The 25,661-nt window shown below is 40.6% G+C and overlaps 2 protein-coding genes across 11 annotated transcripts in view; one reads left to right on the plus strand and one right to left on the minus strand.

The window, feature by feature from the left end:
* Positions 1-504: 504 nt before the first annotated feature.
* SLC7A6OS (solute carrier family 7 member 6 opposite strand) lies at positions 505-11,992 on the minus strand. 4 transcript variants are annotated; one of them, XM_038367881.2, is made up of 5 exons: positions 11,620-11,992; positions 9,096-9,479; positions 3,507-3,710; positions 2,311-2,455; positions 505-1,349 (listed from the first exon to the last, which is right to left on the minus strand). In XM_038367881.2, the coding sequence occupies exons 1-5, from the start codon at positions 11,803-11,805 to the stop codon at positions 1,222-1,224; spliced, it is 1,047 nt and encodes a 348-aa protein (XP_038223809.1). In that variant the 5' UTR covers positions 11,806-11,992; the 3' UTR covers positions 505-1,221. The 4 variants fall into 4 exon arrangements, with proteins under 4 accessions (XP_038223809.1, XP_043350993.1, XP_038223811.1 ...); XM_043495058.1 differs by having other exon boundaries at positions 2,311-2,446; positions 3,504-3,710; positions 11,620-11,840; XM_038367882.2 differs by having other exon boundaries at positions 1,213-1,349; positions 2,255-2,455; positions 11,620-11,844.
* Positions 11,920-25,661, plus strand: part of PRMT7 (protein arginine methyltransferase 7) — a 39,023-nt gene continuing 25,281 nt past the window's right edge. The window contains exons 1-7 of one of the 7 annotated variants that reach the window (XM_043495050.1): positions 13,102-13,222; positions 13,446-13,463; positions 14,430-14,624; positions 15,867-15,903; positions 19,175-19,324; positions 24,469-24,577; positions 25,120-25,232. In XM_043495050.1, the coding sequence (XP_043350985.1) occupies positions 13,155-13,222; positions 13,446-13,463; positions 14,430-14,624; positions 15,867-15,903; positions 19,175-19,324; positions 24,469-24,577; positions 25,120-25,232 (690 nt within the window). In that variant the 5' untranslated portion in view covers positions 13,102-13,154. The other 6 variants (XM_043495047.1, XM_038367867.1, XM_043495048.1 and 3 more) reach the window with 6 other exon arrangements.

The following is a 25,661-nucleotide window of genomic DNA, read 5'->3' on the forward strand; positions in this document are numbered from 1 at the left end:
AATTGCCCCAAAACAGTCTAATAACTTAAAGTAAGTAGAATGTTATTAAAACAAAAACCCAGCAACAACCCACAGCTGTGATGATGGCAAACTAAAGTAACTTAAAATTAAGTTTAGTCCCACTAGCCACTTAGCATGGTTCATGTGATAGTATTTATTGTATTATATTGTTAAGATTGGGAAAAGCTAATGTCCTATAGCGCCTTCGTATATTCGAGAGGGATTGCCCAACCACTTTCTTCTTTACAAAATAAATACGACTGCACAGATCTACCATTCTGAGTTGAGAGCAGAAGACAAAAGCAGGTGTGTATACTAATGAGGCCTGCAATCTGAGAATTTGATTTATAGAGATGACTTTATTGTAGCTTTGTATAGAAGTTGGTGTCTCCATTAGACCTACTCACTGCAGAAGGCGGCTTACATGTCAGCATTTTGAATCTTTTAGCTCAGTTAAGGGGTAGAATCCAAGCTTTTTTAAAGAAATGGCTATTTACAGCAAAATAACTCAAATTTTTTTATTTACATATTCAAGTGCATTAAATACTTTACATTACGCTAGTTCAGTGATACAAAGGAAAAGGTATCCAGCCAAAAAGCCCTAGGACATGTCTAGAGATTGACCATTCTTTTCATTTATACGGAGAAAGCAGCTCTTACGATAGTAATGCAGCTTTTTTTCTTAAAGCCAAGATTGTTTCTCCTCTTGCCATCATTTGTAATATTCCAAATGAGAAAAATGCATCTTTCACTCAAACAAATTTGTTACTGGGTGAAAAGTCACATTATGAATGACTTGCTTTACTTAACACTCACTCATGGAGTTAAATACTACCAACTTGAAATTGCAGATGCTTCCTGGATTTTAAGTACAAAATTATTTAACTAACTTTGTCAGAAAGTTCAATTTTTGCAGACTTCTACTTTCCCACTAGCTCAGGTTAGGAAATGGCCACTTCAGGCTTAATATATATAATCAAATACAGTATTAATTCTATATATCAAACAGACAAGGACAGCTTCCTTTTAAAAAAGTGGCATTTTGTACAATAGCTTCCCACTCTTGGTTTTACCAGAAGGAAATGCTTTTCCATTCTTTGAGGTCTCACCTTAACATTTCCATAAAGAGCCACCACAAGCAGCAGTAATTTTCTGGACTTTTGCAGGAAGGTCAAGAATAATACTCTGCAGGCAGTATGCTGGTATTCAGATTATTTAGTGCTAATCAGAATTTAAGTCCTGGACCCCATCATATTCAAACTCCTTCAGAATATCACAGTGGTATTTGACCCATGTTCTGCTCCGGATACTCCTGCCATCTTCTTCACTGAAGTTCCCATCCTCAGATTCTAGAGAGAAAACATTAAATGCTTCAAACTGCATGTTAAAATCTTTGTAGTTAATCAGTTATGATTCAGGAACTATTAAATACTTAACTTTATACGGTAATGCAAGAACTTCCCACCTGCCCACTGCCAAAGAATTACACGTTCTGCATCAGACGAGTTTTGAGTTGTACTCCTTTTCAAGGCAGTGATGATAACTTTGCACATATAGCATCTTTTAACTGAGGGTTTCAATGTAGCTAAGTCTCAATTTTAATAATAGGAAAACAGGATTTGCCCAAGATCAGTGGCAAGAGTTAGGAACTGAACTGGTCTCCAGACCTCATGTGCCTTATCGTGCAACTCTTGATATGGATTTCTAACGAAGGAGAAATTCCTCAGCCAGCCATTAAAGATGAGCTCATCCATTCATCCAAACATTAAATGAGAATCCACTAATAAATGTTAGTCTAAGGTGCCACAAGTACTCCTGTTTTTGCTGACAGACTAACACCACTGCTACTCAAACCACGAATACAGGTTACTTCATATGGCATAAAGGGGCCAGGTAGAAGTATTTTCCCTTTGTTCCCTAAGATTTTTCATGGGAAAGAAGGGTTTGCAGAAGTCTCCATCACCTCAGTTCTAATAGGCTTCCACAACACTGAAAGACTTACAGGAATTGAAGTTTAAGTTCTACTGTACTTTTTGTAGGTTAACAACTTGCCAGTAGTTAGAGTACAAGATGCATGGAAACAAGGAACAGTTTATTCCTAGCATCCACTGATAGTTGGAACAGATGATTCAAGACTACTTTTAAGTCTCCAATTTAATGAACCCTCCCATTCTCCATGAACATCCCCATTCAGTAAGAGTCCATCTTAACTTGTTCCTTAGATTGTGATATTATAGTTAGCAAAAGTGAGTACCATCAGAAGATTTAAGCCTCATCCCCTCAGGGCAGGTAGTATGGACAACGAAATACCTCCATCTCTTCCTTCTCTGTCTTCATCTTCCTCAGGAAGGAACTCATCTTCATCAGGATAGTCATTACGCCAGTTATTTTCATTGTTCTCATCATCTTCATCATCATATATTTCTTCTGAAATATCATCATCATCATCATCTACCTGTATGTCAATAGGGAAAGGACTGTTCAGAAGAGGAAAAAAAAAGTCACAGAAAAACTAAGCGATTTCTCTATCAGTCTACATAGCATAAGATGAGGAAGAAAAAGATATTCACTAGTGATACTTAAGTACAGTGACACCATCCAAGAGTTAAAATGATGTAGTAGCTGCAATGGGCAGACCACAGTCTGTTCTGGACTGGCATAACTTATGTTACTAGTGCATGCAATAAGTTTAGTAGTGTTAAGGAAATAGAACTATCCTAATAGAACACCACTGATATGGTTGCACCATTACCTATTTTGGGCACTGCTGAAATTGAAAAAATTAATCCCACCTACTCCAGCTGTACTTAAGTGGTTGAATGAATAGTAGTTTTGAGGAAAGTTAGCTATTTGAAGTGAAAAGTGATAAAGCAGTGTTTAATTTTGGCAAAGGGAACAAATGGATTCGAGGATATGCAATGAAAAAACTTACCAGCTCCTACTGTTGAAATATGAAGTCACATCACAACCGAAGCACAGTTCTCATATATAATGCACAAAACTTGACTGAAACCTTAATAATTTAAGGTAAGTACTCAAATTAGGAAATGCCAGAAATAAGGCTGCCTATGCAACCTTAGTTTGAACCTCTTTAGGCCACCTTTTGCGTAGTCATGACTGCTCATCAACAAGAAGCAAGTTTGACTACTGTTAGTCCTGGAGACCCACACAACTGAAGTATGAATGACCCAGATTATTTTCCTCCCTGTGCATTGTTTACCAAATTCCAATAAGTTACACCTGTGCAAACACAATGAAGACAATGGGAGTTAGAGGTATGTTATGTTGGGCATAATTTTCCCTGCCAATACAGAAAGAACCCAGGTTGAGTTTGCAGGACTGGTAGTTAGAAAAAGCACATTTGATACAAAAGCCATTGAGCTACAAAATGCCATTTGGCATGGTCATGATTTTCAGACTAGGACAATGCAATTGAAGCATGCTTTTTTCCCATTAGCCTCTTTCATTACTACATAAAGTCTGTTTTTTGATTTCCTTGTCTTTACCAGTTCATATTCCTGTGTGTAAGGCTGCACAGAGAGGATGTTCTGGATCCAGCCAGGAGTAGATGTTTCCATGTAGTAAATATCATAAACATAATCATCTTCCTTCACACAGTGTTCTAATCCTTTGTCATTCTCAGACACAGTTAAACGCTCACGGATCATTTCTACTGCATTGCAGAGAATCACATCTGGATCATCAGTTTTCTGTTATCAAAAAAATCACCACCAATATTTCATTGAAGTCACACATAGCAAGTTTTTAAGTGAGCTACAAATAAAACATTTATCCTTAATGCCCCAAATAGGGCAAAGTAAAATCATTCTGCAAGTTATTTAAAAGTTTTACTATTAAAAGCTTTAGGTTGCTAATGCTCCAAATAAATTGTAGTATGACTTTATGGGGGGGGAGTCGTGCGTGCACTGGAGAGTCTTTCCATAACCCAAACATTTTCTGTATAGTTAATGGATATTGTATGTCCATGCCACAGTTTTTGATAATAGAACTTGAGACTTTCAAGTTATGTTTGAAAATGAAACATTGAACACTAAATAGAAAATCTACCCATTTTGCTCAGTTCACCAATCTGTCCATTTTGAACTCCTCAATCTAGAAATGGAAATACTGATTTAAGTTGGCATTTCCAGATGTACTGCTAGCAAATACCAACCCACTGAAAAGTGAATCTACATCAGTAATTCAGAGGCCCACATACCAACTAAACTGTTTCCAGTCAGTTTTAGCATTTGATTTTGGGGAGCAATTTCATTAGTGTTTTTTTTTTTGTTTTTTGGTTTTTTCTTGGATGGAGGGCACACTCATTCAGTAGGCAGGGAGAGGGTATCCAGTGGAAATTATTTGCATATAGCTGTAACTCAGACTCCATATCACCCATAAATAACAACTGTAGCTAGAAGAAATTCAAATATAGTTTCCCCCTCAGAAAGTTAAGCCATGGCCGGCCTTCTATAGATAGAAGCAGTAGCACTAGTGTGATTTTCCTGCTACAGCATTTTAAAGATGAAGGGTAGTGGCAGCTGTAAAAGAAAGCAATTTGAAACAACTACTACTTTGCTGTGTAAGCAGATAACTGATTAAAGGTGAAACATGAGTTAGTTTATTGTGGATAGTAAATCTGATTCAAAGCAAACTGGATGGGTTGGAAAGCTACCTTGTCTTGTGTCTGGTTTATTCATAAGTAATTCTGAGTGTGTATTTATGTTTTGCCACAGTGATTCTCAAGAAGTTATTTGTGGAAAGGATACAAGGACTGTTTGTGTTCAGTCAAGACCAGTGCTATACACTGGATAAAAACTTTAGTTAGAGATATTCTAATCAGACTGTCCCCCTTTATCAACTCATGTGTCAAGGGTAGCCCTTAATATTAAACAGAATTGTTTGTTTTTTGCATCATTCAATTGAACAAAAACAGAAGTCAATTTCCATTTCAGGGTTTCATGTGTTCAAAGTTGGTGGGTTTTCCATACTTGCAAGAAATCTTAATTTATTTGCAAAGCAATTTCATGTTAATATTTCAAAAAGCTTTCCACTCCAAAGTTTTGGGCCTTAAAAAAAAAAAAAAAAGGCCCCAACAGCACCCTGACCACTCCTTGTTTCCTCATTCTGACATGAAAAATGCTTCCACTTTATTTTTGTGATTTGGACATTTGCAAGTTGAAGGCAGAGTTTTCAAGCATTTGAAAATTCATTGCTTTATTTTTTCATCTTATGTTTTATCAGTTTATTTTTGTTTTTATTTTTAAAAATGCACAGGCTTTTCCTCAAAGAAACCGGAGCCTGAACAGATTTTATATTAGTTAGCACTAAAATTATGCACAAGGTACATACAACTGAAAGTAGGTATTTTACAATGGGAATGTTAATATATTCACTATAAACACCTCATCTGTGCTATTGATATTTCTGTACGCAATGTAAGGATGTGTTCCATGGTTAAAAATATAATCCACTCTGAACTACCACTATCCATGTACAAATTCATATTAGTGATGGAAAAATTATATAAACACACGCCTCAAAATGAGGATCACCAGCAGCTATGCTGCCTTATTCTTGTAACTTTATTGCTGGGAAAAAAGTGGAAATATCCAGCGTTCACCTTGCAAATATGGTAGCTGCATCTAGCAAAAAGCAGTTTTATTCATGAGATCTATAATCAAAACAAATAACTAATTTACACATTACTTTTAAATAAATGGCTAAATACACTACAAAGGTTTGCCTCAGATAAGATTTAATACATATAGTTGTGCAAGTGGATGCACATGCTTAGTGAATATTTAAATATTTTGTACAGTATGACACTATTCTATTACAGGTTTCAGAGTTACAGTAACATCTGTTGTAGTAGAATTGTGCACTTATGTAAATAGGTAAAAAAATGACACCTACACAAAAGTTTAGATTGGTCTCATATTTCCTAGGGAAAACAATGAACAAGTCCAAAAGACAGGAAAAGGCTACTGGACCTGCTGAGTCTGCCCCCATTGTTTCTGTGTTCCACATTCACAGGAGAAGAAACTTTCCAGCAGATTCTTCCCATAGCCAGAGTCATTTGCAAATTGTTGGCTTTGGCAGGCCCACTGTTTCAATTCCATTTAGGTTGGCACAAACTCTCCCCTTGCTGGAACAGGTGCTTAAGAGAAATTCCACCCATCAAGTTCCAGTGTTTTCTGAACTACTGTATATACTTGTTCATAAGCCAAATTTTTTTTTAGTAAAAACAGGAAGCATCAGAGAAGGGGGGGGGTCGGCTTTTGATTGGGTATAGAGAAGGGGAGAGGTGAAACACAGTCGCGCCGCCTCAAAAGATGGGGCGAGGAGAGGCAGCACAGCCAGAAGGGAAGATGCGGGGCCAGAGTCTCACCTCTTCTGGCCTCCGAAGCAGCTGCAGCTCCAGGGCTGGCAGGTAAGTGGCAGCACTACCTGGCCTGCTGGAACAGCTCCAGCCGGGCCAGAGACATCCTCCCTGGCCTACCCCAGGTAAGGTGGGAAGAGATGGGATGGGGAGAGTGTGTGGGGGTCCCAGGCTAGGAGTGGGCAGGGAAGGGTCACACAGAGGGGTCATGGGGGGAGGTCCCAGGTTATGGCTGGGGTCATGGGGGGGTGGTCATAGGGGTTACTCCCCTCACCCCCAGCTTTCCCCCCAAAAAAATTTCCCCACCAGCTGCTGTCCGGGTAAGCTGCTGATGGGCTGGGATATTTTGTTTACTTAGTTTACCTCTGTGCCTGCCGACGCTCAAGGTAAACAAACAGTCTCGGCCTGCCAGCAGCTTATCCTGATGGGCTGGGAGCCAAAGTTTGCTGACCCCTGAATTACAGGGTCAGCTTATTAATGGGTCATAAACATTTGCCATTTTTACTTATCCATCTTGGGAGGGATCCCCTTATAAAAGAACCGGCTTATGATAGTGTATAGTCAATTCTGAGATGAGAACAGGGAAGCCAGTAAGACGATCTCTCTCATCTCCATCCTAATATCTACAGAATAAGGGGAAAAAATTGAAGTGGAAAGGGAAATGGAGAATGATGCAAAAGCTGGCCTAGTTTGAATTTTTTTTTGCCTAGACACCTCCCAATTAAGATTTATTAATAACAATGCTATTGGGTGTTTGTGGTGCCATAATTCTACCTCTGTTTGATCAGTCCCCGTGGCAGGTAGTGCTGCTATGCTTTTAAAAGAATCTTTAAATTCTAATTCAGAAGCAACTTTTAAATGCAACAGAAAAGGACAAAGCTGATTTGTGGAGCCTCATATTTCCAACCCATTAATGATATTTCCATATTAAAAGCACATCTGTATTTGAGAAAAGAAATTAATGAAGTAGGTTGTATCTCTCTACCTGAGGTCCGACTTGAGGTCCAATCTCAAACACACACAGGAACAAGACGAGTAAGTAGATGAGACCAGATGTAGCACAAGCTGGGATTTTGACTGCACATTATAGTTCTTATTTTATATCCTAAAAGCAAGTCCTGCTGAGTCACATTTTGAAAGCCACTACTTCTTCCCACCTTGCTGTCCTCATGCTTATGAGGCTTTTTTTTTTGGGGGGGGGGGGGGAGGGTGCAGAAAGATTGAAGCTGAGGGGAATGGGTAATGTTTATTTGGAGTTCGGTATAGCTGCAAGTAATCTAATCTGAACAGAATGGTTGCGGTTTTTTTTGTGTTAAAAGAAGCTAACGTGCACTTTGAGTGCTGCATTGTACAATTATTGAATGCTGTGTAAGGCTAAATAAGTCATTTGGATGGAAATGTTTCAGAATCAAAAACAATTTATTATTGCATAGAGCTGCCAGCTGTTTATCAAGTTGCAGCATTTTCAGATGGAGTTGCTCAATTTTTACTGGATGGAAGTAGTTTATTTTTTAATTTTTTTTTTAGTTACCACGTTCTTGTTGCCCACACTGATGTTTACTTTAACATGGAAAGGTTTTCATTTTCTCAGAGTTGTAATCCATTGGTAATGGAAATGCTGAATGGGTTTATATATATATATATATATGCTATAATACAATGCTTCCCTCAATATCACCCCTCCTCCACCCCACAAAAGCACATTACATGCCACAATCATGAAAGAGTTTAGAAGATTTGTGATGTGCTGTACATATAGCAACCATGTGAAATAGATGTAGCTTCAACTTAGAATTCCACCAGAAACTGAGCAGAGATTCTTGCAACTTAAAATATGGGTGCAAGAGGATTGTAAGATTATAAAAATTCTCGTCACATTAAAAACCACGTAGGACTCAAAAAATACCTCTACTCATCAGTGATAAGAGTGTCAAGCTCAGGGGACTAAAGCATTAGTTTCAGAAAAATTTGGAATATTTCTAGTCAGAGTTGCTAAAATCTTCCAAGTATGAACCAAACAGATAGTGTTTTCCAAAGCCTGCAGGAAGAGCCCATGTCTCTATTGCTGCTCAGACTTGTCAAGCAGCAGAGTCAAAATAAGGCTTGGATTAGTTTCACAGCTGCTATTTAAAAACAGCAAAGTACCACATCGATCTCACTTTGCTGCTGCTTGAGGGAACTATGAGGAGCAGTAGAAGCAGGTGTTGGAGTTATTCAGAAGTGGGAGGCTCAGTCAAAGAAGCAGAGTTCTCTCCTCTTCACCAGCCTTCTTTGCAGGTGACGGGGATTCTGAAGGGTTGGGGGGGACATGGACCCACAGCTCCTCCTTTCTAGCAACTAAACAGGGTGAAGCTTTGCGTTTTATACATCTATTAGCCAGAGGCTTATTTGAGAGATTAAACCCCCATATAGGGCCCAGAGAAGACACTATTGGGAAGAGGAGGGTACATGGATTTCTGTTAGAGGTTGTCCCAGGAGGCTGCACTTTTCACTAGGACTTAAGTAGTAAGATCCACCTCACCCATATCTTTTATATTTTAATCCTCCAGCTATCAAGTGTGTGGTTTATGCCTTTATATTGTCTAAACAGTATAGATTCAAAGTCACTGGCAAATATACAAGAATCTTTCCAGTATGCCCACCTATGCAATATTACTGCACCAAAATGTAATTTAATTTGGCTAGTCAGTAGTGCACAAGTCTCAATACCAACCTCTGTGTCTGCTGCAGAGATAGTGGGGTCTCTCTCTACTTCCTCCTCTTGTACTACATCAAACAACTGGAATTCCCCAAAATAACTTGAACTACCATAAGCAGCAGTGCTTCCTTGTTGTGAAGTGTTTTTTTTTTCTTCAGGGTCCAGTTTAGCACCCTCATTTGTCTCCTCACCATTTGTGCCAAGTGCAATTGTTTCTTTTTCAGCACAGTTTGGCCTATGGCTCGTTAGGATGCGGTACCGGTTTTCCTGCCTCTTCACCTGTTTGGAGGAGCGAAGGTCCTGAATGATTCTTTGAGTGCTTCCTAAAGAAGGTCGCAGAATCTCTGCTGCTTTATCTCGAGTAATAGCTTCTTGTACATACTTCTGAACAGACTCATTCTGGACAGAGAAATGGGAGGGGGAAAAAAAAAAAAGTCAAACCACTGACTTAAAAACAGAATCACCCACCTACCTGAAAGAGCTTTGTGCCTATTATTGTTACAAGTAATTACCAAGATTGGAGTAAACTGAAAGATGCAAGTCAAAATTTACTACTGGTTGTTTACTTTGTTCATTTGAGAACAGTCTAATCTGTTTCTATTCTATAGAAGTTCTTATACCACACATCATTGTATCTGCAGGTCTTCCAGCAGTGCATTAACCAACATGACGAATGTGTCATGTCTGTTCTCTTATCCACTGCTCAGGAGAAGTGTGCACTGTGGAGCATCTTGTTACGGTATGGTGGATTGTTTGGAATATAAAGTTATTACTATGTATTTGTTAGAGACCACAAGGTCAAAAAATATGCTTGAAGTGGAAGGTGGTGAGGTTTGTGATGGTCCTTGTACTTGGGGGAGTTCATTCCACAGTCTCAGGCTACTCCTCAAGAAAGTTCTGTCTTTTGCACAGATGAGCTTTACCCTCATTGCAGGGAGTTCCATTGTGCCAGAGGAGTGAAGCTGTCAAACACGGTCTTTATGTATCCTGGACCCAGGCCATGAAGTACTTTAAAAATAAGGGCTAGGACTTTGAACTTAATTTGAAGTTCTATGAGAAGCCAGTGTAGAGAGCAGAGGAGAGGTCCAACATGCTTGTGGTAGCCTGTGTTGCTGAGGAGACATGTTACAGCATTCTGTAGTAGCTGGAACTTTAAGGGCTGAAGGCTTCGGGGCCAGATACAAAGCCTTGCTGTAGTCCAGCTGAGAGGTGACAAAGGCATGATAACTGAGGTCATCATACACCAGGATGAGACAGTCACCCACGCACAGGAAATAGCAAGTGTTACCCATGGATACTGCTACATGACCATTTCAGTGAGGAATTCAAGAGCCCTCCTAAACTATGCACTGAACTGACCAATTGTGGGTGTGTAACTTCAATCAAATGAGACCACACTATGGCTGCAAACTCCTCAAAATGCTTTCCTCTGTCCACCAGCATGGCTTCTGTCTTGCTCATTCAGCCAGCTATTTTTCCATTCAAGAGCTGAGCTCATACAAGTCCTGGGCCATCTTGGTGGTCATATGTTGTAAAGGATAGGCTGAACTGTGTCATAGCTCAGTGGTTTGATGACTAGCCTGCTAAACCCAGGGTTGTGAGGTTCAATCCCTGAGGGGGCCATTTGGGATCTGGGGCAAAAATTGGGGATTGGTCCTGCTTTGAGCAGGGGGTGGGACTAGATGGACCTCCTGAGGTCCCTTCCAACCCTGGTATTCTATGATCTACATATTGCTGACATGTAAATCCATGTTGTCAGACTAGTTCACCTAATGGCTGTATATAGATGTCAAAAAGTACCAGAGAGAGAACTGAACTTGGTGGGAATCCACAAGCGAGGAACCTAGTAGTGGAAGTACAGCTTCCCTATCACTACTCATCGGGTCAATCCCTCCAGGAAAGACTCAAATATTTTGGCCCTTTACATTGGACCCTTACCACCTCTATCGGGCACGAGCGAACTCAGTACATTTCTCTGTATTTGTACAAGACTTACAGGCAACAATGGGGGAAGAAATACATTTAAAAATAGGATTATAGAGGGGGAAAGACATATTAAAATGGGTAGGGGGACTTTGAGGCAGATGGAGGACCCAAAGCAACATCCGATTCACTTTTTGAGGTTGGCTAGCTTTCAACATGAAACCACCCGCTCCTCTGGGCTTGGTTTTTAGGTGCCAATATGGCAGACCATTAAATGACTGAGCAGGGGCATCACTCAGAGGAACTTCATGGGCAGGACAAAGGGGTCCGGTGCCCAAACAGGAGAGCACTGGCCGGAGCAGAAATGTTTCATGGGCACCTAGTAATCATAAGAGCCCATTTGCTACCAGGCTGGTCTGGGGGGGGGGGGGTGAGGCAGATAGTCTCCAGGCTGGAGACAAAGGAGAGAGGGAGGGCTCCCGCTAACCAAGGTGGGGGGGGGGCTGCGCTGGGGAGGGCTCCGTCCCTGAGTTGCTCTGGGGGGAGCCCCGCTCTGAGCTGAGGGAGGCCTCGACGCGGGGGGCGGAGCCTGCCAGGGACCCCGGCCCTGCGGTACCTGCGAGGAGACGGTGGCCACCAGCTTGAAGAGGCTCTTCTCCACCGGGTCGCGCGCGGGCTCGGGCTCGGTGCGCTGCCGCTTGCAGGCGATCACCAGGGCCTCGGCCGGCTCCGACCCGCCGCGCTTCCGCTTCACACGCAGCACCGCCGCGCGCTCCATGCCGGCCGCCAGGCCGCGCAGCATGCTGGGAGAGCGCCCTGCCGCGGCCCACTACCTAGACCCCGCCCTCCGGGGAAAGAGGGGGGGGCGGAGCTTTTTATTCTGTATTAACCCGTCCCCTATTGGGCAGGGTCCGGATGGGAAGCCCCGCCCCCTTCACTCGCCTGTCTCTGGTCGCGTGCGGGCCTGCGTCTCCCGTCTCGTGACTGACGCAATGCAGCCTGGGAAGATGGCGGCCTGCTGTTCGCGAGCCTGACAGGGCGGTAAGGAGCGGGCGCCCCGCCATGCGGAGCCGGCCCTGAGCCAGGGGCGGGGCTCGGCTCGGGTTCGCCGGGTGGGTTGGGCCGCAGCTGTCGCTGTAAGGTTAGGCCCGTGGCTCCCTGCGCCCTCGCAAGGCGGGGCCTCGCCCGTGCCGGTCCCCGAGCCGGTAACTCTTCCCCGGGCCCTCCCGGCCACGGGCAGCCCCCTGCTCTGGTCCTAGGGCCACTCCTAGCCAGAGGGCTCCCGCCGCCATCTTCCTTCCTGGCCCGGAGGTGGGGTCCCTCCCCCAATCCCGCCGTGAGGCCCCTTCCCTTGCTTCTGCCCGTGAGCGTCCCATTCAGCTGCCGTGTGCAGTCCGGGTCTGACGCTTTCCTGTGCCCAGGGCCTGGAGATCTGGGGGCGGGAAGTGCAGGTAGGGTTTGAATTGCTCTGCCCCCTTCGGGGCTCCACAGCACCGGTGCATGCCTGAGCCCTCCGAAACGGAGGCTGTTTTGCCTGCCAATGGGATTGTTTTTGTTGCCATTTTCTTCTCTGTGTCTGTTCCGTGACCAAGCGGCGTTTGTCACGGGCCCGGCTGCTGTTCCTGTGTCTTTCAGAAATGCTACATGCAGAGAGATTTTATTTTTTTTAAAACATAAAGCAAATTTGATAATTAAAAGAGGAGTTGAAATGGAATTCTAGGGTTGTTTTTAGTGCTCAGTGTTTAACGTGGTGTTTATTTAAAATCTTACTTGCAGATAGTGTAGCAAGCTCTAAGAAACAGTTCTGCAAAACGTGTAAGAAACCACTTATGGTTTTCCATAGATAAGTTACAAAGAGGGTATTGACTTTTTGATATAGTATCTAAATTATTGAACTTATGTGTTGTTCTCTTTTCCATTATTGTGTAGACAACAAACTACAGGTTTCAGAGTAGCAGCCGTGTTGGTCTGTATTCGCAAAAAGAAAAGGAGGACTTGTGGCACCTTAGAGACTAACAAATTTATTTGAGCATAAGCTGTGTAGTAGTCACATTGCTTAATGCCAAGACACTACAGTGATGTGCCTAATATAAGAACCTATATAGATAGAATAAATGCCATGACTTGACAGAATCCCCTATAGGAGGTTAAATGATCTTATCTGCATACAAGTCCTTGTATGTTTTCTTTAATCTCTGTCCATCAGGAGTCAGGACTAACTATCTTCTTGTTAAAAGAACAGGAGGACTTGTGGCACTTTAGAAACTAACAAATTTATTTGAGCATAAGCTTTCGTGAGCTACAGCTCATTTGGATGCATCCAATGAAATGAGCTGTAGCTCACGAAAGCTTATGCTCTAATAAATTTGTTAGTCTCTAAGGTGTCACAAGTACTCCTTTTCTTTTTGCGAATACAGACTAACACGGCTGCTACTCTGAAACCTATCTTCTTGTTGCACAGTATGTTGCTCTTCAATTTGTATGTCAAATTACTAATTTCTTCTCCGTATACATGTTTTTATAGGTTATATATATTTTTGTTGTGCTCTATCTTTGTTTAAAAAAAATACAACAGAAGAAAACAATACAAGATCCTGCTATAAAGAATCCTTTGAATTAGATAACAAACTATTAAAAGACATCATACAGTGAATGAGGGACATACTTCACAGGGGTTAGAAATAGCCTTTTATTACTAGTATTTTTATTTTTTAGAAAACTTGCTTACATATTTTTCTTCTGGATTGTCATATTGGTAGTGTTCACAGAAGAAGGGCATCATAGTGAGTAATCATAAATGAGAAGATGGCATATAATGATTGGGAGAAAGTTACAAGTGTTAAGAGTGTGATAGAATAAGGCAAAAGATGGAAGAGCAAGGAGGTTACTAATGAGTAAAACTACAGTTTAGTCACAGTTATTTTTAGTACAAGTCACGGACAGGTCACAGGCAATAAACAAAAAGTCACGGCCTGTGACCTGTCCATGACTTGTACTATAAATACCCCTGACTAAATCGTAGGTGGTGGGAGAAGAGGCTGAGGAGTGTTGGCGATGCTACTGTTGCTTTGCGGGGAGCTCCTGCACACCACCACTGCTGCGGCCGGGGGTGGTCCGGAGCCCCGCCGCTGCTCCCAGACTGCTGCTCTGGGGCTGCGCCTGGGACCAGCTGCCTGGGGCCGCCTTAGCAGCGGCTGTTGCGGCTGCTCCTGGGCTGCCCCAGCTGCTTGGGCGGCCCTGGAGTGAGCTGCACCTGCTGTTTCAGAAGTCATAAAGGTTCCAGAAAGTCACAGGATCTGTGACTTCCATGATCTCCATTTAAGACTTGCAGCCTTACTAATGATATGTTTGGGAATGAAGCCTATAAAACAGGGCGGAGGAAGAGTTAGTATAACTCTTAACATAACTTGTATTTTGTTTAAACAGGTTTCTGATAACAGGACAAAAATTGCAGTTGTTTGAATTGAAGCCAGCTCCACAAAACTGTCTTCACGCAATACACAAAGCATACAAACTGGGCTCCATTATGAAGGTCTTCTGTGGAAGGGCCAATCCAACCACAGGTTCCGTGGAATGGTTAGAGGAAGATGAGAACTATGACTACCATCAGGAGATTGCAAGGTATGATGGGAGGAAACACTTGACACTCTCCTTAGATGCAGATTAATGAAATGTAAAAAAATGAATGCAATGAGAAGGTAACACAATTTATTTGAAACTCTGTGTATCTTTTATAAATGAATAGCGGGGAGGGTGGAAACGCTTTTGTAAGTAGGCTTTCTGCATCACTAGTTAAAACAAGAATAATTTGAAATGAAGATAGTACTTACATTTATCTTCACAGAAAAATCCTGTGGAGCCTGGAATAAATAACATTATTTGGACAGTCATTTAGGCTGGGATTTTGATAGGCACTGAAGTGAAATAAGTGCCTGAATCCTATCAAAATTTAGTGGGAGTTAAGAACTGACTCTCAAGCTCCTCTGAAAATCTCAGCCATAATCGTCTCTCATTGATCATACTCTTGTAACAACCTTTTGGTAGTTGAAAGTAATGATCAAAGAGATTAAATGACTGGGTCAGCTTGTTGGGTTTTCAAAATGGTGTTCGGATCAGACAAATTAAAAAAACCCATGCATTTATTTGTTCTTCTCAGGTTGCGGAAAAAGTGGGTGAGTGGGGGTAATATAGTAGCTGGTACATTAAGATCCTCGTACTATTTAAATTGGTATTGATGATAGCCTGAGTGATTATGTATGTGCAATATATAGATATAGGTATAAAATTACTCAGACTATTATCAGTACCACTTTAAATAGCATGAGGATTTTGACTTACTAGCCAGCTCCAACCCAATGCTCTGTGGTTAGTACTCCCTTTCTATAGAGGTGTCTATAAAAAGAGGATACAGTTTTCTTTCCCCAGTTCCTAATTACTAACCTATTGCATCCCACTTTCTCTGTCATTCGTAGTTGTTGATAGTAATTCACCGTGGGTGCATGTATTTGCTCTGTACTGATTTTTCTAAGATTTTTCTATGCTCAAGATTGAGTATACTGCAGCAATTAACAGAAAAAAACCAGAAGATTCTACTACATGTAACACTTAATTCATAGCCCATTCATTCATATACTCATGCCACTCAAAATGGGAAAACCCAGAACCATAAAGTGACCTGAATTCTTGAGGCTAGGGGTGTGGAACCAAACAGCCTCTTAAAGGGACAAATCACTGTGTAACAGTAACTTACTCACTCACTAGGAATAATTGCTTCAGAGTGATGATTCTTATCTCTGCTAACAAATTTATATTGTGGTGGTTAGTATGCAATGTTTTGATCTGTAAATTCTGTTTTATTTTCAGATCATGCTATGCAGACATGCTGCATGACAAAGATAGAGTAAGTATAGAAAGTAACTTGAATGGTGAAAAAATGTAGTGTTCCCTTCAACTTCCAGAGGAACCTGTACAATCATAGAGTGGGAGCTGCTGAGGGGTAGTATTTTGCTACCTGAACTTTCTAAGACTCAGTGATGATTCTTGGAGTATGTTGTTACCTACCTCCAGTATGAGGGAAACTTGCTTGTTATGCCTGGGGGGAATTATGCACCACTGTGCATGCCCAGATTTCATGTCCCCTGCAGATTTCTTTGCTTCCCCTCAGAAAAATGACTTTCTGATGGGGAAGGAAAGGGAAGCCACAAGAGCAGTTGTGTGACCCTCCTGGCAGTATATTAAGGGCAGCCGGCAGAGGTAAATCACGGTGGGGTGGGGGGGGCAGGAATGAGGAATACCTGGCTGGTGGCTCCTACCCTGTGCTGGGCTCAGCTAGTCCCAGCTGTGCTGAGGAGGATGGGACTTCGTCTTCTCCTGTATGGCATCTGGGGCTGGGTCAGATCCACCCCAAGATTTCTCCCCAGGCTGCAGGAAGTTCTGCAAATTCCCCCTGCCTCCCCATACATATTAAGTGTGTCTGCTTAATATCTTCAGCAGAATATCTCAGCTGATACTCCTACAGAAACTACTGTAGGACTATTAATAAGTTTGCCTAATTCAGCTGAAGCTTTGTTTACTAATCGGCATCAAAACAATTTTTCCTGATATAGATGGATGTGACCTAACAGAGTGAAAACATTGAGCACCTGATCCTGGAAAAATTTTAAGCATGAGTAGGCCCATTGACTTTAGTGGTATTAATCTTATGAGCATAAGTCTTTGGAGGAATGGGGCGCAAGTCAGGAACCTGATTAAACAATATTTATAGTTTTCAATATGTACTGAGAATTAGAGGACTTGAGTAGGAAGAGCTTATTTCTGCTTAAATGTATGTCTTGGTGTTTCAACCTTCCTTGCATAGGGTATTTTTTTTACTGTTGTAGCCTTTTTGAAACATTAAAACTAAGCTGATAGATAAAGCTTGCCAGATCCTTTCAGTAATGTGCTTTTTCTAGGTATGTTGTTAGTGATGGTAAATATACTATCACATGTTTCCATACCAAAATAGTACATATGAACCAAATGTCATACTGAGATTGCCACACTCTAGACAGTGGTCAGGTTCCTTTTGTAAAATAGTAGGTGCAAGACATATCCATGGGATCTATGGGATGTCATCAAAATGAAAAATCCTGCAACAGAGCTGTCCGAAAGTCGGTGTATACATTTTCTGTGAAATGTAAGACTCCAAAAAGAAGGAAAATGGCCATTCCATATCAACTCAAACCGTCAAGAGACATAATCATCCCTCTAAACTCGGGGAGAAACTCCATAACTTCAGCTGAAGTTTTGCCTACGTAAGGAGTACTGAATAGGGCACTGGGCTACTAAAACACTTAATTAGCACAAACTAGATAATTCAGGGTCAGTTCTCATGGTTCAGGTTCTTCTGTGTCTTAGGCAGAAAAGTTAGTTGCAGTCTCTCTGTTGCCTCAATTTCTACCTTGGGAATGGAAATTCATCCCTTAGTGTAGGAAATAAACCCATCCAAAACATTTCCATCTACCAAGGAAGAAAGAACTTTCAAATTTGTCTTCTATATAATTATCACTCGTTATATTGCATTAAAAATAAATGACAAAGAAACTTGCCTTTATACCAGTTGATATTATAAAGAAGCAAGGAATATGCAACCAGTTGCAGTAGTTATGTAACTAACATTCATACAAAATTAAATGTACCACAGAGTTTGGATTTTATCTGTTTTGCAGGCTTTGTGGTAAAATCACAGAATGGCTGCTTTGTAAATCACTGGAGCTGTTAGCTAAGAACTAGCTTATGCTAAACCACTTGAAAGCATTTTGTACATATTCCCTAGTCTTACTACCATATGGACTAGAATGGGATTTTATATTGCACCCTGAATGGGCCACTATCCCTAAGCTCCTTCCTATTTCTGTCCCCGAAGAGCAAACCTGATCTTTCCTTTTTAGTACTGAATATTTGTCAAGGCTCTAATATTTTAATGTTGGGTAAAATGCAGCGTCAGTTGCTAATACTACTCAGCATATCTATGCAGTATTGTAGTGCACTAACCCACATGAATGAGCTACAGCAGGAATATACAGCACCTGTGTTGTCAAGGCCATTTTGTGGCTGGCACTGGTCAAAAAAAGGGAAAATATTTGGTAATAATCTCAAAAGGAAGCTTTGGGTTTATTTGTTTTGGTTGGCAGGACCGTAGTTCCAGATAACTTATGTGGATCATGGATGCTTTGTAAATAACTGAGTGGTCAATTGTAAATGGAACAGATGTTGTTCAGATGAACATTCCTGTCAAAACACTTATTTTTACTGGTCTTTATTATGTATATATATCTATATTTTGAAGTGTAATGTCGGAAAGTGAGGTATGAGTATCAATTTGGGCTCAACCAGGCAGAATCATTTATTTTTTTCAGGCAGAATCAATATGATTTAGAGTTTCTCATCATACATATATCTGACAGATAATAAAACAGACAAGACAGAACAGGAAGGGGCCCAAGTTTCCAAATTTCAGAGTACCAGGAAGAAGTTCTACACATCATGATGGTTGCCTCAGTTTCTGCACCAGTATTCTCCAACTTGGGCCCTTGTTCCCTTGCTTTTGTATACCTTTCCATGTCACGTATTCATTAGCTTTCCTCCAGTCAACTTTATTTATCATTATACATTCACCCAAACTTTCATAATTTGTTTTTCATTCTCCATTCTGTATCGTTATAAATTGTTAACATAACATCAATAGAACTCAACATTAAACTAATAAAATATAGCCCTTATTGTCAGCAATTTTCTTCATATTTTAATATCATAACTCAGTATACCTGGATCATCCTAAAATATTCATTAACATACCTTTTATTTTTTGAGTAGGAAAGTTTTGGAGAACAACATGCTCTAAAATCATCATATTCTTATCTTTTCCAAACATAGGTTTCCAGGGAACTTTTTGCTCAAAGTTTAGCTCTATGCTTATAAATCATTTATAAAGTCTTATCAGTAATTTTGCCTGTTTGCATTTTGAGGTGCTTTATTCAGTTTAGATCCTAGATGTTTAACTGTTCCCCCACGGAGGCAAAACCGGATATCTACGAACTCCCAAGGAGTGAGACTGCAGGACCTCTGCTCAAGAGTTGACTGTATAAAAGAATTCCATTGGGGTGGCTAATCTTGGTCTGTCTCTCTTACAGAACGTGAAGTATTACCAGGGCATCCGTGCTGCTGTAAGCAGGGTGAAAGAAAGGGGTGAAAAAGCAATTGTCCTAGACATTGGGACTGGCACAGGACTCCTGTCCATGATGGCAGTTACAGCAGGTGCAGACTTCTGCTATGCCATTGAGGTGAGCAATTCTTCATTGACCGTACATATACCTGCTGTTCAAGAGGTGGAAGTGGCACAATATCTAGTATGCAGGTAGGAGTGTATGCATAATATGGCTTTTAGAGCCACAGTCCAGTTGCACCCACACTACTCATTTTGTAGAGGGAACATTAGCCATTGTGTGTCATGTTGTCTGAAGGTAGCTTTTATAATATAACCTGTAGGGCTGTGGGTGGAGGAGGTAAACCATATTGAAAGAGACCTTATGAGAACTTATAGAAATTAGTTTTAATTTTCTCAAGATGGACAGTTTTTTCTAAACTTGACAGAAAAATCTTAATTAGTATTGTTTGAAATTAGGTTTTTTGTACTGTATTTTCTGTATTCCTTGTGACTGATATGTTGCATGGAGGAGTTAATGAATGTTGTTCAGAAAAATGCTAGTACTCTCAAACCACATTGTGGCTTTTCTTAAGTTTCATTTTCTCTTGGACCAGGAGTTCTCAAGCTTTTTCATTTTGTGCAACACATCTTAATAGAGAGACTGCTATATGTACCATTTCCCCATCTATTTGTGATTGCATAGAACACAAGAATGGCCACACTGGGTCATACCAATGATCGATCTAGCCCAGTCTTCCAACAGTGGCCAGTGCCAGATGTTTCAGAAGGAATGAACAGAACAGGGCAATTATCCAGTGATCCATCCCCAGTCATACAGACCCAGCTTCTGGCAGTCAGAAGTTTATGGACATCCGGAGCACGGGGTTGTGTTCCTGACCATCTTGGCTAATAGCCATTGATGGACCTATCCTCCATGAACTTATCTAATTCTTTTTTGAATGCAGTTATACTTTTGGCCTTCACAACATCCCCTGACAACGAGTTCTACAGGTTGACTGTGTTTTGTGAGAAGAAGTATGTTCTTATGTTTGTTTTTAAATACTGCCTATTAATTTAATTGAGTGACACCTTATTCTCATGTTTTGTGAACCAATAAACACTTCCTTATTCCGTTTCTCCACACTAGTCATGATTTTATAGACCTCTGTCATATTCTCCCTTAATCATCTCTTTTCCAAACTGAAAAGTCTGTCTTTTTAATCTCTCCTCCTATGGAAGCTGTTCCATACCATTAATCGTTTTTTGTTTTTTGTTGCCCTTCTCTGTACCTTTACCAATTCGAATAAATCTTTTTTGAGATGCAATGACCAGAACTGCAGCAGTATTCAAGGTGTGGGCGTACCATGGTTTTATATAGAGACTCAAACTAAATGTATGTTCCAAAATAAAAAACGGCAAGAGGATCAAAAAGTGCCACTATGGTTAAACAAAGTAAAAGAGGCAGTTAGAGACAAAAAGACATCCTTTAAAAGTTGGAAGTCAGATGCTTCTGACCACCTGACCAGGATGGTGATAGTGACTGCAAAATGCTCAGGGAAATTAGAGAGGTTACAAAAATAAATAATAATTTATATTAATTATAAATAAATATAAGTAAATAATTTGTCACAAAAACTTTATAATAATTTTGACAGGAATGTTCACCTCAGGATGGGATGCATAGATAAAGTTTCTTGACACCTTAAATGACTGATTCTTGGAGCAGCTAGTCCTGGAACCTATAAGAGGAGAAGCAATTCTTGATTTAGTCCTAAGTGGAGTACAGGTTCTGGTCCAAGAGATGAATATAGCTGGACTGCTTGGTAACAGTGACCACAATATAATTAAATTTAACATCCCTGTGGCGGGGAAAACACCACAGCAGCCCAACGCTGTCACATTTAATCTCAGAAAGGGGAACCACACAAAAATGAGGAAGTTAGTTAAACAGAAATTAAAAGATACAGTCCCAAAAGTGAAATCCCTGCAAGGTGCATGGAAACTCTTTTTATAGACACCATAATAGAGGCTCAACTTCAGTGTATACCCCAAATTAAAAAACATAGTAAGAGAACCAAAAAAGTGCCACCATGGCTAAACGACGAAGTAGAAGAAGCAGCGAGATGCAAAAAAGGCATCCTTTAAAAAGTGGAAGTTTAAATCCTAGTGAGGAAAACAGAAAGGAGCATAAACTCTGGCAAGTGAAGTGTAAAAATATAATTAGGAAGGCCAAAAAAGAATTTGAAGAACAGCTAGCCAAAGACTCAAAGTAATAGCAAAAAATGTTTTAAGTACATCAGGAGCAGGAAGCCTGCTAAACAACCAGTGGGGCCACTGGACGATCGAGATGCTAAAGGAGCATTCAAGGACGATAAGGCCATTGCAGAGAAACTAAATGAATTCTTTGTATCAGTCTTCAGAGCTGAGGATGTGAGGGAGATTCCCAAAGCTGAGCCATTCTTTTTAGGTTACAAATATGAGGAAATGGTCCCAGATTGAGGTGTCATTAGAGGAGGTTTTGGAACAAATTGATAAACTAAACAGTAATAAGTCACCAGGATCAAATGGTATTCACCCAAAGTTCTGAAGGAACTCAAATGTGAAATTGCAGAACTACTAACTGTAGTCTGTAACCTGTCGTTTAAATAGCTTCTGCACCAAATGACTGGAGCATAGCTAATGTGACGCCAATTTTAAAAAAGGGCTCCAAAGGTAATCCTGGCGATTACAGGCCAGTATGCCTGATTTCAGTACCAGGCAAATTCATTGAAACTATAGTAAAGAACAGAATTGTCAGACACATAGATGAATATAATTTGTTGGGGAAGAGTCAACATGGTTTTGTAAAGCAAATCATGCCTGACCAACCTACTAGAATTCTTTAAGGGGGTCAACAAGCATGTGGACAAGGGGGATTCAGTGGATATAGTGTACTTAGATTTTCAGAAAGAGTTTGATAAGGTCCCTCACCAGTAGCTCGTAAGCAAAGTAAGCTGTCATGGGACAAGAGGGAAAGTCCTCTCATGGATCAGTAACTGGTTAAAAGATAGGAAACAAAGGGTAGGAATAAATGGTCAGTTTTCAGAATGGAGATAGGTAAATAGACGTGTCCTCCAGGGGTCTGTACTGGGCCCAGTCCTATTTAACATATTCATAAATAATCTTGGAAAAAGGGATTTAAGCATAAGCTTTCGTGATTATTTCGATTCAAATAAATTTGTTAGTGTCTAAGGTGCCACAAGTCCTGCTTTTCTTTTTGCGGATACAGACTAACACGGCTGCTACTCTGAAACCTCTCAAAACTGGGTGACTGGGCAACAAAATGGCAGATAAAATTCAATGTTGATAAATGCAAAGTAATTCACATTGGAAAACATCATCCCACCTATACATATAAAATGATGGGGTCTGAATTAGCTGTTATCACTCAAGAAAGAAATCTTGGAATCATTTTGGATAGTTCTCTGAAAACATCCACTCAATGTGCAGCGGCAGTCAAAAAAGCAAACAGAATGTTGGGAATCATTAAAAAGGGGATAGGTAATAAGATAGAAAATATCATATTGCCTCTATATAAATCCAGGATACACACACATCATGAATACTGCATGCAGATGTGGTCGTCCCTTCTCAAAAAAGATATATTGGAATTGGAAAAGATTCAGGAAAGGGCAACAAAAATGATTAGAGGTATGGAATGGCTTCTGTATGAGGAGAGATTAATAAGACTGGTATTTTTCAGCTTGGAAAAGAGACGACTAAGGGGAGGATATGATTGAGGTCTATAAAATCACGACTGGTGTGGAGAAAGTCAATAAGGAAGTGTTATTTACTCATTCTCATAACACACGAACTAGGGGTCACCAAATGAAATTAATAGGCAGAAGGTTTAAAACAAAGGGAAGTATTTTTTCACACAACGCACAGTCAGTCTGTGGAACTCTTTGCCAGAGGATATTATGAAGGCCAAGACTATAACAGGGTTCAAAAAAGAACTAGATAAGTTCATGGAGGATAGTTTCATCAATGGCCATTAGCCAGGTTTCCTAGCCTCTGTTTTGCCAGAAGCTGGGAATGGGCAACAGGGGATGGATCACTTGATGATTACCTGTTCTGTTCATTCCCTCTGGGGTAGCTGGCATTAGCCACTGTCAGAAGATAGGATACTCGGCTAGATGGACCTTTGATCTGACCCAGTATGGCTGCTCTTAGGGTTCTTACATTAAATATGCATTAAATAGATTATCTTTATGCAAGTTAACAGCTGGAAACACCATGTAACCAGCTAGCTCTCCACAGATCACTCTTGGCCTGCAGACCACAATTTGGGAATAGTGCTCAGTATTTTAAGTAGCTCTAAAAGTTTTGCATTTGCTTAATGTTATTTAGCAGGAGCAACCCTCTTAGTTTGTTTAATGCCGCAAACTAGGCGCACATTAACGGGCTCTGAAAATGATGGATCCAATCCAAAATTGGCGACTAATCCTAAACAATCGGGTTCTTCAGCCAGACCAGATATTTAAAAGTTCCCAGTACAAAGTCTTTTATAGTGTAGAAATTAGGTAGAAAGATTGATGCTGTTTTAAAACATTCTCTGTATGTATTAAGCACTGATGTGCTGCAGCTGTTGTTTTTCCCATCCCTGTCTTCACGCTTCACAGTCTGGCAGGAATTAAAAGTTCCCATGGAAGCTGTGGATCTGGAGAGCAGTGTATTTTGCCACTGCTAACACTGTTACTGGGTGCAAATTTTAACAAGATCTGCTGCTTTGTTTCAGTGTTGGTCTTATTTTGGTTCCCAGTTCAGTTAGGTCTTGGGGAGGTCTCGTGTGAGGAACTTCTCATTTCTAAACTAAAGTTTATTTTAGATGTTGTTGTTTAAAGTTTCTCAACACAGCTTTCTCGCACTTTTGAAAGATTAGAAAAGTTGGCCTGACTGCCACAGTGGGAGATAACTTATACTGTGGGTTTATCATACAGGGTGACATTCACTCTTCTACAGAGAGGTAGTGCAAGGCGTATGCACTTCTGATGTCCCACTTCCACCATGTTTCGAAAGGGTAAATGGTACATAGGATTCATGCTGCTACTGTGCATGGTGGTGAATTTTACCCTTAAAAAATAATACTCCCGCAATGTACTACACTTTCACAGGACTAAGTATGGTTAAAATAAAGGATTTTCTTTAACAAGGTTTAGTTAATAGACTCATTTTGTGGTGTTGATTAGATGCTGATGTTAATCCTATTAAACATGTTGCATTCTTGATTATAATTTCAAGGTCTTCACTCCTATGGCTATTGCTGCAGTGAAGATAGTGGAGAAAAATGGCTTTAGTGACAAGATCAAGGTAATCAACAAGCACTCCACTGAAGTCACAGTTGGGCCAGGTGAGGAGAACTCCAAAGAATAAAATCAAGTATTAACTAAAGTACTTCAAAATTGCCAGGAGACACTCTGTTTAACTTTTCAAATTTAGCTTAATTTAAAAAAAAAAAAAAAAGCATTTAATCTGGAATGTGTTCTGAAAACCTGAAACACAAAACAGAACTTTTCATTTGAATTGTATGGCCCCCAAAGAGAAGTCACTGAATCTAATGTTTAAGCTTCCCAATGGATATATGAACATCACTATAGAAATGAGCTTTTGCGTGACTTTAAGGCTAGTCTATACTGGCAATGCTAAAGCGCTGCTGTGGCAGCACTTTAACGTGGCTTGTGTGGTCACGGCAGAGTGCTGGGAGAGAGGTCTCCCAGCGCTCTAAAAAACCCCACCTCCACAAGAAGTGTAGCTCCCAGCTCTGGGAACACAAGAAAGTTGCAGTGCTGTAAATTGTCAGTGTAGACAAGCCCACGTAGTATCAGTGCTGCACCTCGTAGGAGGGTCATACAGTCTCTCACAGGCTATCATTTTATTAACTTGTTTTTTTAGATGGAGACATGCAGTGTCGTGCAAACATCCTGATAACAGAACTATTTGATACAGAGCTGATAGGAGAAGGGGCTTTGCCATCCTATGAACATGCCCACAAATATCTTGTACAGGTAAGAGAATGGTTGTAGATAGTGTGCTGAATTCATCCCTGGTGTAATTCCTTTGTCTTCGGTGGCATTGCATGAGGATTGAACTTGACTTTGTATATTATATTACTGAACCAATCAGCTGTATTAATTTCTAACTAGGTAAATAATTTGTCACAAAAACTTTGTCATTTATTTTGAGTCCTTATTTTTCTCCCCGAACTCATTGCAATTGTAAGTTTGATATTCATGATTATAGCTTAGTGGTTATTTGCCTTCAAAAGTTAAGGTAGATCTGATACTTTCAGTATGAGAATAAAGAAATGAATGTAATTGAAGCTTGGCACCGATGTCAGTTGTAGATATAGAATGGCATTAGTATTTACTTTACAAAAATTAGCTAATTAAGCCTCACAGCACCGGATTCCACACACAGATGGAATACAAGCTGTC

The sequence above is a fragment of the Dermochelys coriacea genome, chromosome 12 (assembly GCF_009764565.3).
Source record: "Dermochelys coriacea isolate rDerCor1 chromosome 12, rDerCor1.pri.v4, whole genome shotgun sequence".
Taxonomy (NCBI): domain Eukaryota; kingdom Metazoa; phylum Chordata; order Testudines; family Dermochelyidae; genus Dermochelys; species Dermochelys coriacea.

Coding starts and splice junctions, on each gene's coding strand:
- SLC7A6OS (XM_038367881.2), bottom strand. CDS start 11,805: ATGCTGCGCGGCCTGGCGGCCGGCATGGAGCGCGCGGCGGTGCTGCGT. Junction 3,711..9,095: donor TCTCTGCAGCAGACACAGAG/GTTGGTATTGAG, acceptor TTTTGATAACAG/AAAACTGATGATCCAGATGT. Junction 2,456..3,506: donor ACACACAGGAATATGAACTG/GTAAAGACAAGG, acceptor ATTGACATACAG/GTAGATGATGATGATGATGA.